Source organism: Coffea arabica, chromosome 5c (assembly GCF_036785885.1).
Source record: "Coffea arabica cultivar ET-39 chromosome 5c, Coffea Arabica ET-39 HiFi, whole genome shotgun sequence".
Lineage (NCBI taxonomy): Eukaryota > Viridiplantae > Streptophyta > Magnoliopsida > Gentianales > Rubiaceae > Coffea > Coffea arabica.
Genome location: NC_092319.1, coordinates 5,231,960 through 5,248,070, shown reverse-complemented (window position 1 = coordinate 5,248,070; position 16,111 = coordinate 5,231,960). Strand labels below are relative to the sequence as shown.

The window sequence follows — 16,111 nt, the reverse complement described above, 5'->3', positions numbered from 1 at the left end:
CATGTTTAAACCTGTCAAATATTTGAATACATGACATGGTATGCTATGACTGCATACGTCGTTGGAGTGAATCTCCTCGACACTTACATGATACATGGGGGACGCCCAAACTCATAGGCCAACCTTGAGACTCGAGTCGGCATGGGCTTGGTCGGGAACCTTGGTGAGTCATGAGAATTACATGATAAGCTTGATCTATTTGAGAGATCTTGCTTGGCATACTCGTGGAGTATAGCCTTCTAAATGTCGTGCGAGCCCGGAGCGATGTATGGTGGACGGATGAGAAGTAAGTGGTGATCTACGGTTCGGAAATATCAACCCGGTTGACAGAGAGTCATCGCGGGAAGATATACGAATGAACTGGCAAAGCAAGTGGAACTTAGCTCCTGAGAGCTACCATATCCTTGAATTGTTTCTGTTTACATTTCGTTGGTTTTATGAATTACTTGTAATTTATCACTTGAACTGTTATTTGGGCTTGTTACCTGAACAACGTGCTTGCATGTGTGTTCTTGGCCTCACGAGCATTTTTGCTCACCCTATAGATTTGTTTTCCTTAACAGGATGGAACTCAGAGGTGTACTGGAAAAACCCTCCTGATGTACTTTTGTTTACGATTTCTATTACATTTTGGCTATGCCCTGATTTTGGGTTGTATTTTTGGAATTGAAATATAACTTTTGGGGCGTGATATATATTTGGGGTTCATGATGTACTTTGAACACCGACGTGCGGGTTGGATAATGGATAACTATTGTTAAGCTTGAACGCTCCCGCATTTACTGTATTTAAGTTATTTACATGTGTTGTGTAGATCGATAATAAGTTTAAATAGAATTGCTTGAGTCCTGGCGAGAGTTAGGCACGCGTCCTGCGAATACCCTTTGGTTCGCCTTAGGGAGAAGTGGGGGCGTCAAAAAAATACTCAGAGATCTAGACAAAAAATAAGAAGTGAACTGATTGCTGCGGATAGAGCTCATCTCACATTAAATGCAAAAGTCATGAATGTGTTATATTGTGCTTTAGATTCAAATAAATCTATTAGAGTCAAAGGCTGCAAGTCAGTCAAGAAAATTTGAAATAAATTGAGAGAAATTCATGAAGGTAGAGAGAATGTTAGAGAACAAAAGAAATTCATTCTAGTTACAAAGTATGAATCCTTCAAGATGCAACCTCATGAAAACATTGATGAGATGTATTGTAGATTCAATGACCTCATTAAGGATTTGGAGGTGCTGGAAAAAAAATACTCTCTAGGTGAGAAAAATAGAAAAATTCTGAATGCTTTATCTAAGGATTGGGAGAGTAAAGTAACTGCCATTGAGGAAGCCAAAGATCTAAATACCTTACCTATTGAATCTCTCATTAATTCACTGATTTCTTATGAGTTAAAACTCAAGTCCAAAGTGCAGGAAGAAGAAGACACAAAAGTGATAAAGAATATTACTCTGAAGGCTTCACAAAATGAAAATGATACAGTCTCCGTGAGTGAAGATGACATGGAAGGTGATGATAGTGATATTGCACTCATCACACGAGGCTTCAAAAGAATACTCAACAAGAGAAGATTCAGAAAAGGTGGACCTAGCAACTCCTTCCCGAATCAGTCCAACAACTTGAGAAACAAAGGGAAGCTAGAGTTCAACAAAAAGTAAACTGATAAGTGCTTTGAATGCGGCCAACCTGGACACTATGCAAGTGAGTGTCCAGTGATGAAGAAAAAAGAAGGAAGAAAATCAAGATTCAACAAATTTCAATTCACATGGAATGAGTGTAACTCCGATGGTGAAATTGAAGAGGATAAAGAATCTGCTCAATTGGCTTTTATGGCCATTGGAGATGATGAGGTAACATCTTGTAACTCTTAATTTGAAAGTGATGATGAAACTGATGATGATCTTGAATCTTTCATTATAAAATTGCATGATAGTTTGAAAGAATCCTATGCTAGAAACAATGAGTTAAAACAGAAAATTAGTTTTTTGCTTCGAGATAATGCAAATCTTTTTCAACAAAATAAAAAGTTGAAAGCTAAAAATGATTATTTCAAAAAGAGTGAGACTGCTTTACACTTTGACCTTGATAGAAAAATAAAGTTTTGTGAATTGTTCAAAAAGGAACAAGGTGATTTGAAAAGAAAAATGGATGGTTTAAATGAGTTGCTTAAACACAAGAAACAAGTCTGTTTTTAAAAGAATAGGTTGAATTCTAATTTCAACGAATTTGCTATTTATAAAAGAAGACAAGTAAAATTTATTAAACTTGTTCATGTAATAACTCCTTGATTATGTGTAATTTCTATTGTCAAAAAGGTCACATGAAAAGTGGTTGCATGTGAGAAAGAATATAAAAAAAGACATGAAATGCATGTGGATAGTTAGACATGATACTAACTCTAATAAGTAGGAGATATTGGTAAGATTGATGAGATTCTTGTTCATAATGCTTTTCTGTAATTCTTTTTTGAAGTTTCTGATGCTTAGAACTGAGTTTTTTTTCTTGATGTTTTTGAATATTACTGAATTTATATGATGTCAAAAAGGGAGAAAAAAGAATAATTCTGATCTAATGATGATTTGATTTGTTAAACTCTCTGTGATATGTTGGTATGTTGGTAATTGCTGATTTCTGGTATCATTTCTCTGTTTTTGTTTGGAATGTTGGATTCCCTGTTATTGTTGCTGGATTACGGTATGAAATTTTTACTCTCACCTTATGATGACAAAAAGGGGAGATATGGATGCTATATGTAAGGGGAAATTATTCTGAATTCATAAGTTTAGATGCATTGTGTGAGGGGGACCTTATGCTTATATGCTCAATTTTTTTCTTTTTTCCATCCATTGTTTTGTCATCATTAAAAAGGGGGAGAATGTTGATTTTGGTCCCTAGATTTTGATGATTACAAAACAAATGGATGTTGCTAACATCTCCTCAAAGGTTTTTTCAGTAATGAAACAAATCAGGTTCAAAGATTAAGCACATTTGAAAAAGACAGAGTATGCTGAACTTGTCGGACGCTCAAGAAGATAGTACCGGACGTCCAATAATCATTGCACAACTTCCGACGCATGCTTCGGACGTCCGATAGGATCCTTTGAAGTCGGCAAAACTATCGGATGCTGAATATGTCTTTACCGGACGTCTGATAGAAACAAGATAATTTCTCAAATCTCTTTGTTTGCTATCGGACGCACAAAAACTTGCACCGAACGTCCGAAAGAATTGAAGAAAATCTCTTAAACTCACTGCCTGCTGTCGAACGCATAAAACAGGGCTATCGGACGTCCGACACTCCAACGGCTAGTTGACTCTTCAACTACTTTCTATCCATTGGAAGCACTAATGGGGCACTTTTTTGATCCTATATAAATAGTGGTTGGTCAGATACTTCAAACAACTTTTGCACACTGAAGATACAAAAGATCTAGAGTGATTTTAGTGAGAAAATACTCTTCAAAGAAGATTTGTAATCTTAGTGGTGTGAGGTTCATTGTAAGCTTTTCATTTGTGAGTGAATACTTCATGAGTGTAGTTATGTGAGAGTTGTCCTGAGGGATAGTAAAATTTTCTGGTTTGACCAAGTGGTGTTCGAGACAAGGAGAAGGTGAACCTTCTTTTGTACACAAGAGTGATTGTAATTCATCAACTTGAAATAGTTTGTTTGAATTAACCTACAAACTCAAGAGGAGTTGGGTAGTTAATTGGTTTGCTATTCTTTCCTTTTTATTTACTTATTGTTACATTTGAAATCTGTACTTTGTTTATCTCTTCTACTCACAAGCACTTGTACTTTCTCATCAACTGCTCTATTGTGTGGTCGCCTAGAAAAAAGGGTTGTTTTCGGGCCTAACAATCTTATTTATTAAGAATTATAATTCATGCTTATTATCAACGTATATGAGAATCTAATGGATCACATACATTAAGAACTTCTTTAATTAGATTAAATAAGTTTCAAGTAGGAACTTGATAGATAAGTTTTTATAATTTATAATTTAATTTGTGAGACATATTAAACTTGAGGGATTTATTGTGCAAATAAGTTTAAATCTTTCAAATACAAGAGTTGTATTATAATAAAGAACCTGAACCTTATTGGAAACTGGTTTCAAGTTTCCATAAGGATATGGACAACTTATTTGTTTATTAATACTCACTAAACTTTTGCTATCAAAACTAATCGATATACAAATTGCTTTGTGAGATTTTTGAGAAAAATCTTGAGAGAAAAATACCCAAAATTCGTCCAAGAAAATAAGGAAAAAATCATGTCTCTTATTTCTCTTATTGAGGCAAGTTTTTCATAGTGAGGGTTTTTCTCAGCCAATTTGGGGGAGGTGTCTTAACAATAGTTAATACTAATCTTGTTTAAACTAATTTGACCTAGGAGATTCTAAACAAAGGAGGTCCGTGTGGACCATTGTTAGAGGCTGGACACTTGTGCAACTAAATAGATCACTTCACCATTCTCTGCATCAAATCTCCACTGGTTCAAGAAGATCTCCATCCACGGATTGAGGTAATCTTTTTAAACAACTTTATGTCACATGAATTTAATCAAAGGTCGATCTACTAAATGAATAAAAAAAATTAAATTTTCTCTATGCTTGTCTCTATGATTCCTTACAACTAATGGAACAAAACAAGGGATCCCAATCCTAGAAAAAGGACAGGCAGTTCAATTCTAATGGCCGTGGAAGCAGAGTGTTAGGAGATTGATGTACAATCATGCTGCAAAGATCTCAATAACAGAATCCAAACCCAAAACTCTAATCCCAACTTTATTGGAACTGTGATAGAGGACATACTGGAATTGAAACAAGATGATAGTTGTTCAAAGTGCACATACTGGATTTGATAGTGATATCAAATGAGAATCTAATTTCCGGGTATGGCTTGTTCAAAGTGCACAAGTAGATATGATGATAGTTGCCTTCTTTTGTAATTACAACTTGTATTATGTAGTGTTTATTTAAATACAAAGATGCCGTTAGACCAAAAAAAATACCATGATGTTGTAATGGTAATACACTGCTTTTTGGTTTAGCCCTTCACCTGAAAATTTGACTATTTTCCAAGCCATTGCCTGCTCACTTTCTTTGTGTTAAATAGTATGAATCCGCATTGAGATATCAGTGAGTTTGACAAAGAAGTTGTTGTCAAGAACCACAACCATAAAAGGATTTAATTGGAAAGAAAATTTAAATTGAATGACAAAATTACACTAAAACGTTTAGGGATGAAATTAGTATATAGACAATTTAGTTGAAAGATGAAAGTAGCCATTTTTTCCCATACATGCAACTTAACATCGTGTTAAGTAATGGTTAAAAGCACTACATCCACTAAAACAATAAATTACGGCAAATAATATATTGATGTTTCTAAAATACTTCAGATTAACTGTTTTTGGAGGTGTTTTTTAAAAACTTTACTGTAATTTTGTATATGAAAAACTTTTACTATAGGTGTTTTTGGATTGTTTTTAGAGGTATTTTTAAAATATATTTTTGAATATTTCTATAATTTAGAATTTTGTTGAGATTCTTTTTAAATATATACTGGCTCTGTTTCTATATATTAATGTTTATTTATTTATATATAAAATATTTTTATTTCAATTTTGTTTTTTAATATGTATATTATTACATATTTAATATACATATACAAATATATATATTAATAAATATTAATATACATATTATAAAACAAAATTGATATGTATATATTTATATAAATATATATATTTTTTAAACAAATATTAATATTTATATATAAATACATATATTTATTTCAATTGATATAATATATATAATATACATATTAATATGCATACTTAATATGCATACTTTAAATTACATATTAATATTAATATAATTTATATATATAATAAAATATACATAATTGAAATATACATATTAATATATATTAGTATACATATTACAAAACAAAGTTGAAATAAATATATTTACATATTTATATAAATATATAAATAAATAAATAAATAAATATAGATATATATATTTATATTTAAATAAATATATATAAATATATTTTAAACAAAATATTAACATTTATATATAAAAATATAATATTTATTTCAATTTATATAATATATATATTATACATATTAATATACATAATTGAAATATAAATATCAAAATATACATATTAATATATATATTATTTACATATTATAAAAATATTTGAAATAAATATATTTATAAATTTAGATAAATATATATAAATATATTATTTATATCAATATATATAATTAAATATATTTATATATTTAAATAAATAAATATAAATATATTTATAAATATATGTAAATATATTTAATTATATATATTTATATTTTGTATTAATATTTATATATAAATATATATTTATTAAACGAAATATATTTTTTGTATATAATATTTATATATATAAATATTTTTGTATATTAATTTTGTATTAATATTTATATATGTATTTATATATTTATTAAACAAAATATATTTTTTGTATATAATATTTATATATAAATATATATATTAATATATTTTTTGTATATTTGGAGTTATTTTTAAAATATTTGTTTGGATATAGTGTTTTTGAAGTTGTTTTTACAAAATTTTTACTATAGCATTGTAGATGAAAAATAAGTTTTTGAAAAACTCTCAAATCCATACTTTGCCAAAAACCCTCCCAAGAAACAGGAACCATCGCATGCTATTGGTGTGTCTACAGCCGTATAGCGTATCATCTGGCCAGTTTTAATGTTTTATTAGCCACCTAAGGATGCTAAAGTATGAATTGATCTGATATGCCCCCACAAGTGCAACATTCTACATCATCAGACCTTCCTCACACCAGCCCGAGTAATACCAGCTTCTTAACAGACCCCACATCTTCTGAAAAAGCAACAATTTTCGAAGAAAATCCAAAGCCATACGTACTCAAGAAATGCATAGCACTTCTACTCTCATGTGCCACCACTTCGCGATACAAACTTCGCCAAGTTCATGCCTTCTCAATCAGACATGGGGTGGCTTTGAGCAGCCCAGACATGGGCAAGCACTTGATCTTCACCCTTGTTTCCCTTGCAGGACCTATGTCCTATGCTCAGAAAATCTTCAGTCAAATCCAAAACCCGAATATATTCACTTGGAACACGATGATTAGAGGCTATGCTGAGAGTGAAAACCCGAGTCCAGCTGTTGGGATACACCGCCAAATGCGTGTGGATTCTGTGCAGCCGGATACTCACACGTACCCCTTTTTGTTGAAAGCCATTGCTAAGATGATTGCTGTGAGAGAAGGCGAGAGAGTTCATTGCATTGGCATGAAAAATGGGTTTGAGTCGTTGGTATTTGTTCAGAATGCTTTGGTGCATTTCTATGGTGCCTGTGGCCGAGCCGAGAGTGCGCTTAAGCTGTTTGAGAAAATGTCTGAGAAGAAAAACCTTGTGGCTTGGAATACTTTGATTAATGGGTATGCTATGAATAGTAGGCCTAATGAAGCATTGACCCTTTATAGGGAATTGGGGTTGGAGGGTGTTAAACCTGATGGTTTCACTTTGGTCAGTTTGTTGACTGCTTGTGCTGAGCTAGGGGCTTTAGCTTTGGGTGGGAGGGCTCATGTGTACATGTTGAAAGTTGGGTTGGATAAGAACTTGCATGTGGCTAATGCGTTATTGGATTTTTATGCAAAATGTGGGAAGATTAGGGAGGCAGAAAGGGTGTTTGATGAGATGGAGGAAAAGAGTGTGGTTTCTTGGACTGCTTTGATTGTTGGGTTGGCTGTCAATGGTTTTGGTGAAAGGGCAATTGAGCTTTTCAAGAAGTTAGAGGAAGAAGGCTGGGTGCCTAGTGAGATTACTTTTGTTGGCCTGTTGTATGCTTGCAGTCATTGTGGGATGGTAGACGAAGGTTTTGCTTATTTCGAGAGGATGAAAAAGGAGTTTGGAATTGTGCCTAAGATTGAACACTATGGTTGCATGGTTGATTTGTTGAGTAGAGCTGGTTTGGTAAAACAAGCTTACGAGTATATGCAGAAAATGCCTCTGCCGCCCAATGCTGTGATTTGGAGGACTTTGCTCGGTGCTTGCTCAATACACGGGCATTTGAATTTGGGAGAGCTTGCCAGAGATCAACTTAGGATTTTAGAGCCTAAACATTGTGGGGATTATGTGCTCCTGTCAAATCTTTATGCATCTGAGAGACGTTGGGGTGATGCTCATAAAATAAGGAGGACAATGCTTAAAGAAGGTGTTAAGAAAGTGCCAGGGCATAGTCTTGTTGAGCTGGGGAATTCCATACACGAATTTGTCATGGGAGACAGGTCCCATCCTCAAACTGAAGAGATTTATGCTATGCTCGTGGAGATGACTAGGTTATTGATATTGGAGGGTTATGTGCCTCATACAGTGAATGTGCTTGCTGACATAGAGGATGAGGAGAAGGAGACTGCTCTTTCTTACCATAGCGAGAAGATTGCAATTGCATTCATGTTAATCAGTACACCACCAAGAACCCCAATTAGAGTGGTCAAAAACCTGCGGATTTGTGCTGATTGCCACCTCGCAATTAAACTAGTGTCAAAGGTTTTTGAACGGGAAATTGTTGTGAGAGATCGTAGTAGATTCCACCATTTTAGAGATGGAACCTGTTCTTGTAGAGATTATTGGTAGATTACTAGAGGCTGGGTGATACAAAGTTGGATTCTTTTTAAAGAAAGATGCTGATCTGTTGAATTTCCACGAACCTTTCCATCTTGTACACAATTATGGACTGGAAGCTGATATTTGATAATGAATTAATGCAGTCAAATACACCTAATTTGATGTTTTAAATTGTACTCAAGTTGGGCGTTTCTTTCCCTGTATCCTTTCATCTTAATTGACTTTAATTTGAGATTGAAATGACAGAAGAACTTTTATAATTTTATTTATTTATTTTTTTGGCGCTGATTGTTTAACTGCTAGTATTGCATTAGTTCTTATGGTTACTAAAATGAGAGGATAAGGGAAGAAGAGGAATGGCTTATAGTTTACGAGGACTTCTAATTGACAGTATTTAGCTATCATGTACTCCAATCTTCATGAACTTAAGTTCATACTGCAGATTAGCTTGTGCTGAAGAAAAATCGGAGATCTTGTAGTCATAATGTTCACATATTTCACAGTTTTGTTGTGCTGTGGCTGCTTTAGGCACTCTGATTGTTGTTGCTTTCCATCTACTACCAATGGTGCCACTCATCATTGAACTGAAGGTTCCGTTTGATCATAAAAGTTTCTATGGTTGAAGTTTTTCTTTGTTCATTGTCAGTCATACGATTTGAAGATTTCACTTCAGCTTCTTTAGCTTTTCTTGGTTTTCATGACTGTATTCACTTTGCCTTTGCTTTGTCTTTTTGAATCAGCCAGATTTGAGTTTTTACGTTCCAAAAAGCACCACTATAGTTCTGTCTTCTCCACCCCCACCCCCCCGGGGGGCCTTTTCCTTCTTTTGGCTTGCTTATGTTGTTCTTCATGATTGCTGAATGAGCTTTCTTTGAACTTGAACAGACTATGACACTAATAAGTTTTTCATTCATCCACAACTTCAAATGACAGGCATCTGAATTCTGAGAAAGTTAATCATTCAAAATTTGGGCATGTCTGATTTAGTTGTAGCACTTATATGTTTTATCCTTACATCTGTAGGATGTGTTTTCTTGCAATCATGAAGGTAGCCTAAGATGTGTTAGCTAGTTTTAGATCCCTTGTCATAAAGTATTATTTGTGTGTTTTTCGATAATATTTTCTAATCTCTCTCTTTCTCTCTATAAATAATTTTGACAACATAATAACCTTATTCCAGCTACTGTAAATTTCATGGTGGTACAGCAGAAAAGTTTAGATAAATCTGCTCAAACATCTGGCTACTAGCTGTAGACTTATGAGATGTTATTTTTCTGTATTCTTCAAGCAATTGTTTCACCTGGTAGTCAAGAGGCATTTGGTGGTTTTAACTCAGAATGAGAACAGTAAACTCTCTCTTCCTCTGTTCTCACCTTTTTTGATCATCTTCTTAAACTGATACACCAAGACATTCACTTGGAGGTTTCGTAACTGAGTGTTCCTGTTGTTCTTTTCTACTGCTTCCTTCTTGGCACCTGGATGATCCCTTTAGAGAAGACTGTTGCTATGATAAGTGATCTCCCTTCTTTCAGGGACCTGTTTGATTCATCCAATAACAATACACAGATTAAGCCGAATAGAGTGCAGGCAATATTTCTTTGTGGAGTTACAGAGATAAGGTATAATAGCCTTCTCCATCCTCATTCCTTCATTTTAATTTAATCATTACAAAGCCTCAAAAGTAGGAAAAAAAAGTCTATATTCATTAAGGAAAACAAAATGTTCATTGAAGGCTCTACTATGGCTTGGTTGTGAGCTTTTGATTTTATCGTCTTTGTTTCCTGTGCTTAAGTGCAGAGTTTTGAGTATTAGAGGAATAAGAACTGATACTTTTCTGCTGCCTGCTCTAAATACTTCAAAGGTGGTGCAAGCTTGATAGCAGCTGGATGTTGAGTAGAGCTCACTTGCAGGAAATCTTTTATATGAACCATAGTTGTCTTTTTGCTTCTCCTTTGCATCCAAAGAGACAAACATTTTGCTTCTTAGTTCACTTATATGCTTTCTCATGGTGGCTGCTAGCTTTTGTCTCACTTATTACATACCTAGATTCCAAGAATGCAAAACTACTTCTATTTTCTATTTTACATATTGAGGTTGACAATAGTACAGAAGCATTACAAAGTCCACTTATATGATGTCAATTCCTGGAATTTTCCGTACTTATGAGTGCCAGTACAATTTATATAGCTGGTTGAATTATAGAACAGGATAGCTAACAGAGAAGTTGGAGAAACCTGTATTGCTAATGTTGTTTTTTAATTGTTTTTTGCTTTGCTGTCTTTTAATTACCTTTGCTTCCACTTTTCCCTTTATACAAATTACTGAGGCTTTAGACTTATTTTAATGCATATCAATTTATATGGTTTAACAACTCCGGAAATGAGTATGGCTAGCAGCAGAGGTCATTGCATTTTATAGTTTAATTTCCAGCAGGGAATCACAAAGGATAGAAGCTATATTTCAGTAAGTATTGTGAAGACTCAAATATATTGAACTTGAAGTTCTTGAATCTTTGAACAGGACAAAATCTGGACTAGATACCCGTGGACTATGTTACTTGGACTCTTCATTTTGCCTTCTTGTACCCATGTTGGACTCTTTATTTTGCATTAGAGTAGCTGTGTTCACGGGACTCCTGCTCACAAGTTTGAGTAACATTGCTTGTGGACTTGGCTGGAACTCAGGAAGTTAAAAAAAACTGGACTTAAGGTTGAGTTCTTGAAGAAACTAAATCAACAAATGCTTTTAAGTCCTGGGGAATGTAATTAATGCTTTTACTGGTGGTTGAAGTGGAATAGCAAGTTGCATTCCACATTGAGATTGTAAGCTTACTAGGACCGTCCGGAATGCCCTTGTTAGTTTCCTTACCTGAGCTCAAATTCTTCATTGTGTAAACTCCTAGGGCCAATTGGCTTCCCTTTCACAAGAAGGTATTCCCACACAGACTCTGCTTTTGCTGCTGCTCACCAAGTCTTTCAGATGCTCAAGAGATCTTGTCCTCTCTTGGCTTTGAAGCAACACATGTCATTCTACGTGTCTTTAAATTTTATGCTTTTTCTTTTTGTTTATAATTAAAGATTATGTGGATATTCTTTGATATTATTTCACTCATTAGTCTTTTGATCCTGCACTGCTATATCTAACTATAATGTAAGAACCATTTGGCTCTTCCTGTAGCTATTCCAGCTGCTGCCACTTGGCACTATGGAAGGTGGAAGCTTGTTGATCTGGGAGCTCGGGCTACAAACTTTGACATATGGGCCGGTCTGCCTGCTTTCAAAGAAAACGGGAAAAGGGCCCATCAACTTCATGTTATCGTTTTTGTAACCTTTTTTTTTGGGTAGAATTGAATGTGTAGCTGTGCAGCCTCTGCCAAGACAGGAGACCAGCCATCTAATCCCTGTTTTTCCGTGTTTTGCTTCTTTGGCTGGATGTCTTCCAAGACTTCAATCTTTGATAGGCATACTTTCATCTCATCTTGACCTTCTAATAGCACCTAATCTATCCTGATTTCCAGGAAAAATTTTTCCCTTTCCTTTTATCTGTATTTGCACATCTCTTTCTCTAATCACACTCTCGCTCTAACCTTCATTCATTCTGGTTTTGGCTTTTTTTTTTCTCTCTTGATTCGGTATGTGCAATTTCATATGGAAGTACAATTTTTTGTTATTTCCTTTTTGGTTTGAACATTTGTTTGTTTCTTCTTTTTATTTCCTAACTAGGGTTTAATGAATCTAGATTTTTTGGACTATACTGTTGATTTTTTTGTTGGGTTTTCACAACAGATGAAGATCAGAAATAGGTGAATTTATTTTATTCTCATTTGAGGCTGTGATGATACAATATTGTTGCCATGAGTTGTGTTTCAGGCTTGATACTAACTGGATTTAAGCTGTATCTTGGTGAGGCAACTTGGATGGCATTTTGGAGTATATATTATTCCAGAACTGCAACTGATTTGCAGCCATGGTTGTGCTCTTCTTCTTTGCCTGGCTTTGATAAACAAATTTGAGCCTTACTTTTAATTGTCAAAGTTCATTTTTTTTCATTTATTAGTCCAACTGTAGCTTAGTTTGTTCTTCTGAAATTCTCGTACAAATTCAATTTCACTTCAAGTATTACTGCTCCATGTTTTGATGCTTTCTTATCACTTATATCAGGTATTTTATGATCCCTTACAATGATTGCTTATTTTATATTTGCTTCGTTATCTCAACACATGGTTTTGGTACGACATTGCCTTCAGTTTATAAGACTACTAAGAAGAGGGTTGAATATGTGAAATCTCATAGGCATGGCTATCAAGTGTTTGATGAAATGCCTGTCTGAAACTTGGGATAATTAGTTCTTAGGTTGATAGCAAATGCAACAATAAATCTAGATGGTGTTTTTTGGATCTCTTGAGAAGGTTCTTTAAACAAAAGAATTGCCTCATTCAGGTTTCTATTGATATCTAAAACTAATAAATTAGCTTTATTTTGAATCAAATGTTGGCCATTTGATGGATTTTAGAGATTTCCAAGCGATTCAACATTGTCACTCAACTTGCTGTCCAGATTCTTCTTCTTCTTTGCACTGAATTCACTGGTAAGTTTCCAAACTTATGTTAACTTAAGGGTCTTTTCCATTTTTTCCTATGTTTTTTGACATTAAAGTAACCAGCTGTTTTATAAAAACTGAGTGTAGCGTAACCTAATTGCTTTTTGCTTCTCTTTTGGTGGCTTCATAATACCAAACTCTTAAGACTTTTTCCTATATTTCTAAAAATCAGAAATTCTAGGAAAGTATTTTTCTTCGCTGCTTTTGAGAGATAGTCTTTGTGTCTAAAATTTTTTAATTTCTACGTTTTTGACCGTTGCTGCAAAGAAGAATAGTTAATCTAAAACTGATTTCTTTTAATTTTCTTCTCTTCATCAAAAAGAATATTCGATTTATGCTTTTTCATTTATTTTGTAAGTATCTGAATGAGTTTTTGTTGTTATTGTAGGAGGCAACAAATTCAGACAAATCTTTCTACCATCAATTGAATAATAGGTGTTTCTTGCTTCTTTTTAGCCGTTAAGTCATTCAAAAATGTTTTGTTTTATTCTTGCTGCTAATTGGAGAAATAAGTGAGTCACAGAAGAGTGACTTGAAATTGGTCCTTTACACTTCTTATTTGGAATCTATAGGGCTATTTGTTGAGTTCAATGCTTGTGCTCTTCTGTTAGCAAAGCTTTTATTAACTAATAATCTGAGCCTTAATTTTGATTGTCAGATTCGATTGTTCAATTATATTTAATAGTTTGTATGTCTTGAGCTTGTGATTCAATTATAGCTTTATTTTTGTAGCTTTGACTATTTTACTATTTTTCTTGCTATTTAATGGCCTACTCTACAGTACTGACAAAAAATTCTTGGTACTTCTAATAATTTTTTGTCCCTGCTCTTTTCTTCCTTGTACTCCTGTAGATGTTAAAACTCTATTTTGAAGCTAGAGCTTTGAAATTAGCATGCTTAAGTTGCCAATAATTTTTATATAATGACAATGCTAAATATGAGCGAATTTAATCTATTGGAAAACTGAGCATTTTCTTGTGAAAATAAAGTTTGGGAAATGATTGTTCTAAGTCATTAGATTCTCTACCTAGACACTTTGTCCTTACCTGAGCATTAAAATGCAAGGTTAATATTTTTGTCCTTACCTAAGCGTTAAAATGCAAGGTTAATACTCAGAATGCAACCTTATTTATTCTTTTTATAGATTTGTAAAATTATTTATACTTTAAGGGAAAATAAAATACCAAAATTGATATTTTTTCTAATGAGAGTATAAACATCATGAGAAGGGGTTTAAATGCTAGGTTAATTATTTATAAAGCATATATAAGTGCATCGCCTTTATTTAATTTTATATACACTCTCCTTATTCTTTGGATTAGTGACAAGAAGAGATACGAAAAATTGATAAATTTTTCATAATACATAGACATTGGATAAGAGATGATTTAATTGGTCGCATAAAAATAAAAACAAATATTGCAGTTATGAGCCTTATGTGTTTAGAAAGTAATTTCTTTGGTTTTTATTTGTCTAGGATTTATTGGAAAAAAAAAAGCTAAAATTCATATTTTTACAGTGTGGGAAAAAAGTTAAGATGTATAAATCATATCTCTAATAGATATTTAAAAAGGAATATGGAAAAACTGATTTTTTTTGCAATAAGACTACAAGTGTGTGCTAGGGAAGATGTATATAATTTATTTTATATAATTAAAATGAAACAGTCAAAGAATTATCATTTGTAGCTAAGCTGTATTTAATCACAAAGCAACTTTTAAGGTATTTATTTATTTGAGATTTTTCACTTTTATAAAATAATTTTGATATCTTGCTTAACTTTGGGCCGCTGGATTTGTAGTGTTTAATTGCTTTCCTTTTGTAACCATTACATCGTTCAAACAATCTTTACAAGTCATAGGCCACTATTTTACTTCCTTAAATGACCTACTATGATTGGATGTTTACTATTTGCTAAGAGTTAGGTTGTCCTTTGTATAAATTTCAGCCACTTGATCAATTGTTTTTTTGTACTTTCATCATATATTCACCATTAGATTGGATCATGAATCAATGGAGTGGTTTACTTACCACCATTGACTACTTTTTTAGATGAAAGTTTTGATAACAGTAAACAAGAAGGCTACATTTGACGAAGTAGATTAAAGCTCAGAAGCTTTTATTCATTTTGTCTGTTCTCATAGCTTCCTTCTTGGTCATTTCCATATAACAGGGAACACAAAGTGTGCAGCATCTCCTTTTCCTATTGCTTGGTGAACTCTTGTCTGCATTGCTCTTCTATTTAGTTATTCAGTTATTTGTTGGCTTTGTAATATGCTTCTTTGGATGAATGTTTAATGCTTTATTTTTGTACCTTCCAGCTCATTATTCTGCACCTCGGATTTCCTGACTGTTTACTACCAATGAGTACATCTCAATGGGCACTGGCTGTGCTACGCACAGCCCACCCCTACTGGTGTTGCATTATGGGAAAGAATTGAAAGATATTTCTGTTCATTTAGGCTGAGCTAAGCACATAAAGGCATTAAAGTGCATTTCTTCCACAGAAGACATCTACACCAAAAAGCTTGAAGCCATGTCTCTGAATAAAGATGAGCCGCATGAAAGGATACCAATCCCTGATCCGGATTGTGTCACCAAAAGACAATATAAATTTGCACTTATATTTTATGCTACATGTTTTTATGACTAAGCAACATTGGGAATTTACACAGTTGAGGGATAATTTCAAAGCAGAAGATGTGAAACAGCTGTTTATACTGGATGGACTTTTCTTTGACCTCAGATCTGTTAAAGAGGTGGAATTTGTTTCTGAAGACATTACATCAAAAATGACTTTGACTGCTGCAAAAAGCTGTCGAAGATTTGAATTCCAAAATT

General features: G+C 33.5%; 1 protein-coding gene across 1 annotated transcript; it reads left to right on the top strand.

Moving 5' to 3' along the window:
- The first annotated feature begins 6,745 nt into the window (after positions 1-6,745).
- Positions 6,746-8,828, top strand: LOC113690143 (pentatricopeptide repeat-containing protein At4g21065-like). The gene has a single exon (XM_027207965.2). The coding sequence runs from the start codon at positions 6,815-6,817 to the stop codon at positions 8,678-8,680; it is 1,866 nt and encodes a 621-aa protein (XP_027063766.2). The 5' UTR covers positions 6,746-6,814; the 3' UTR covers positions 8,681-8,828.
- The last annotated feature ends 7,283 nt before the right edge of the window (positions 8,829-16,111 follow it).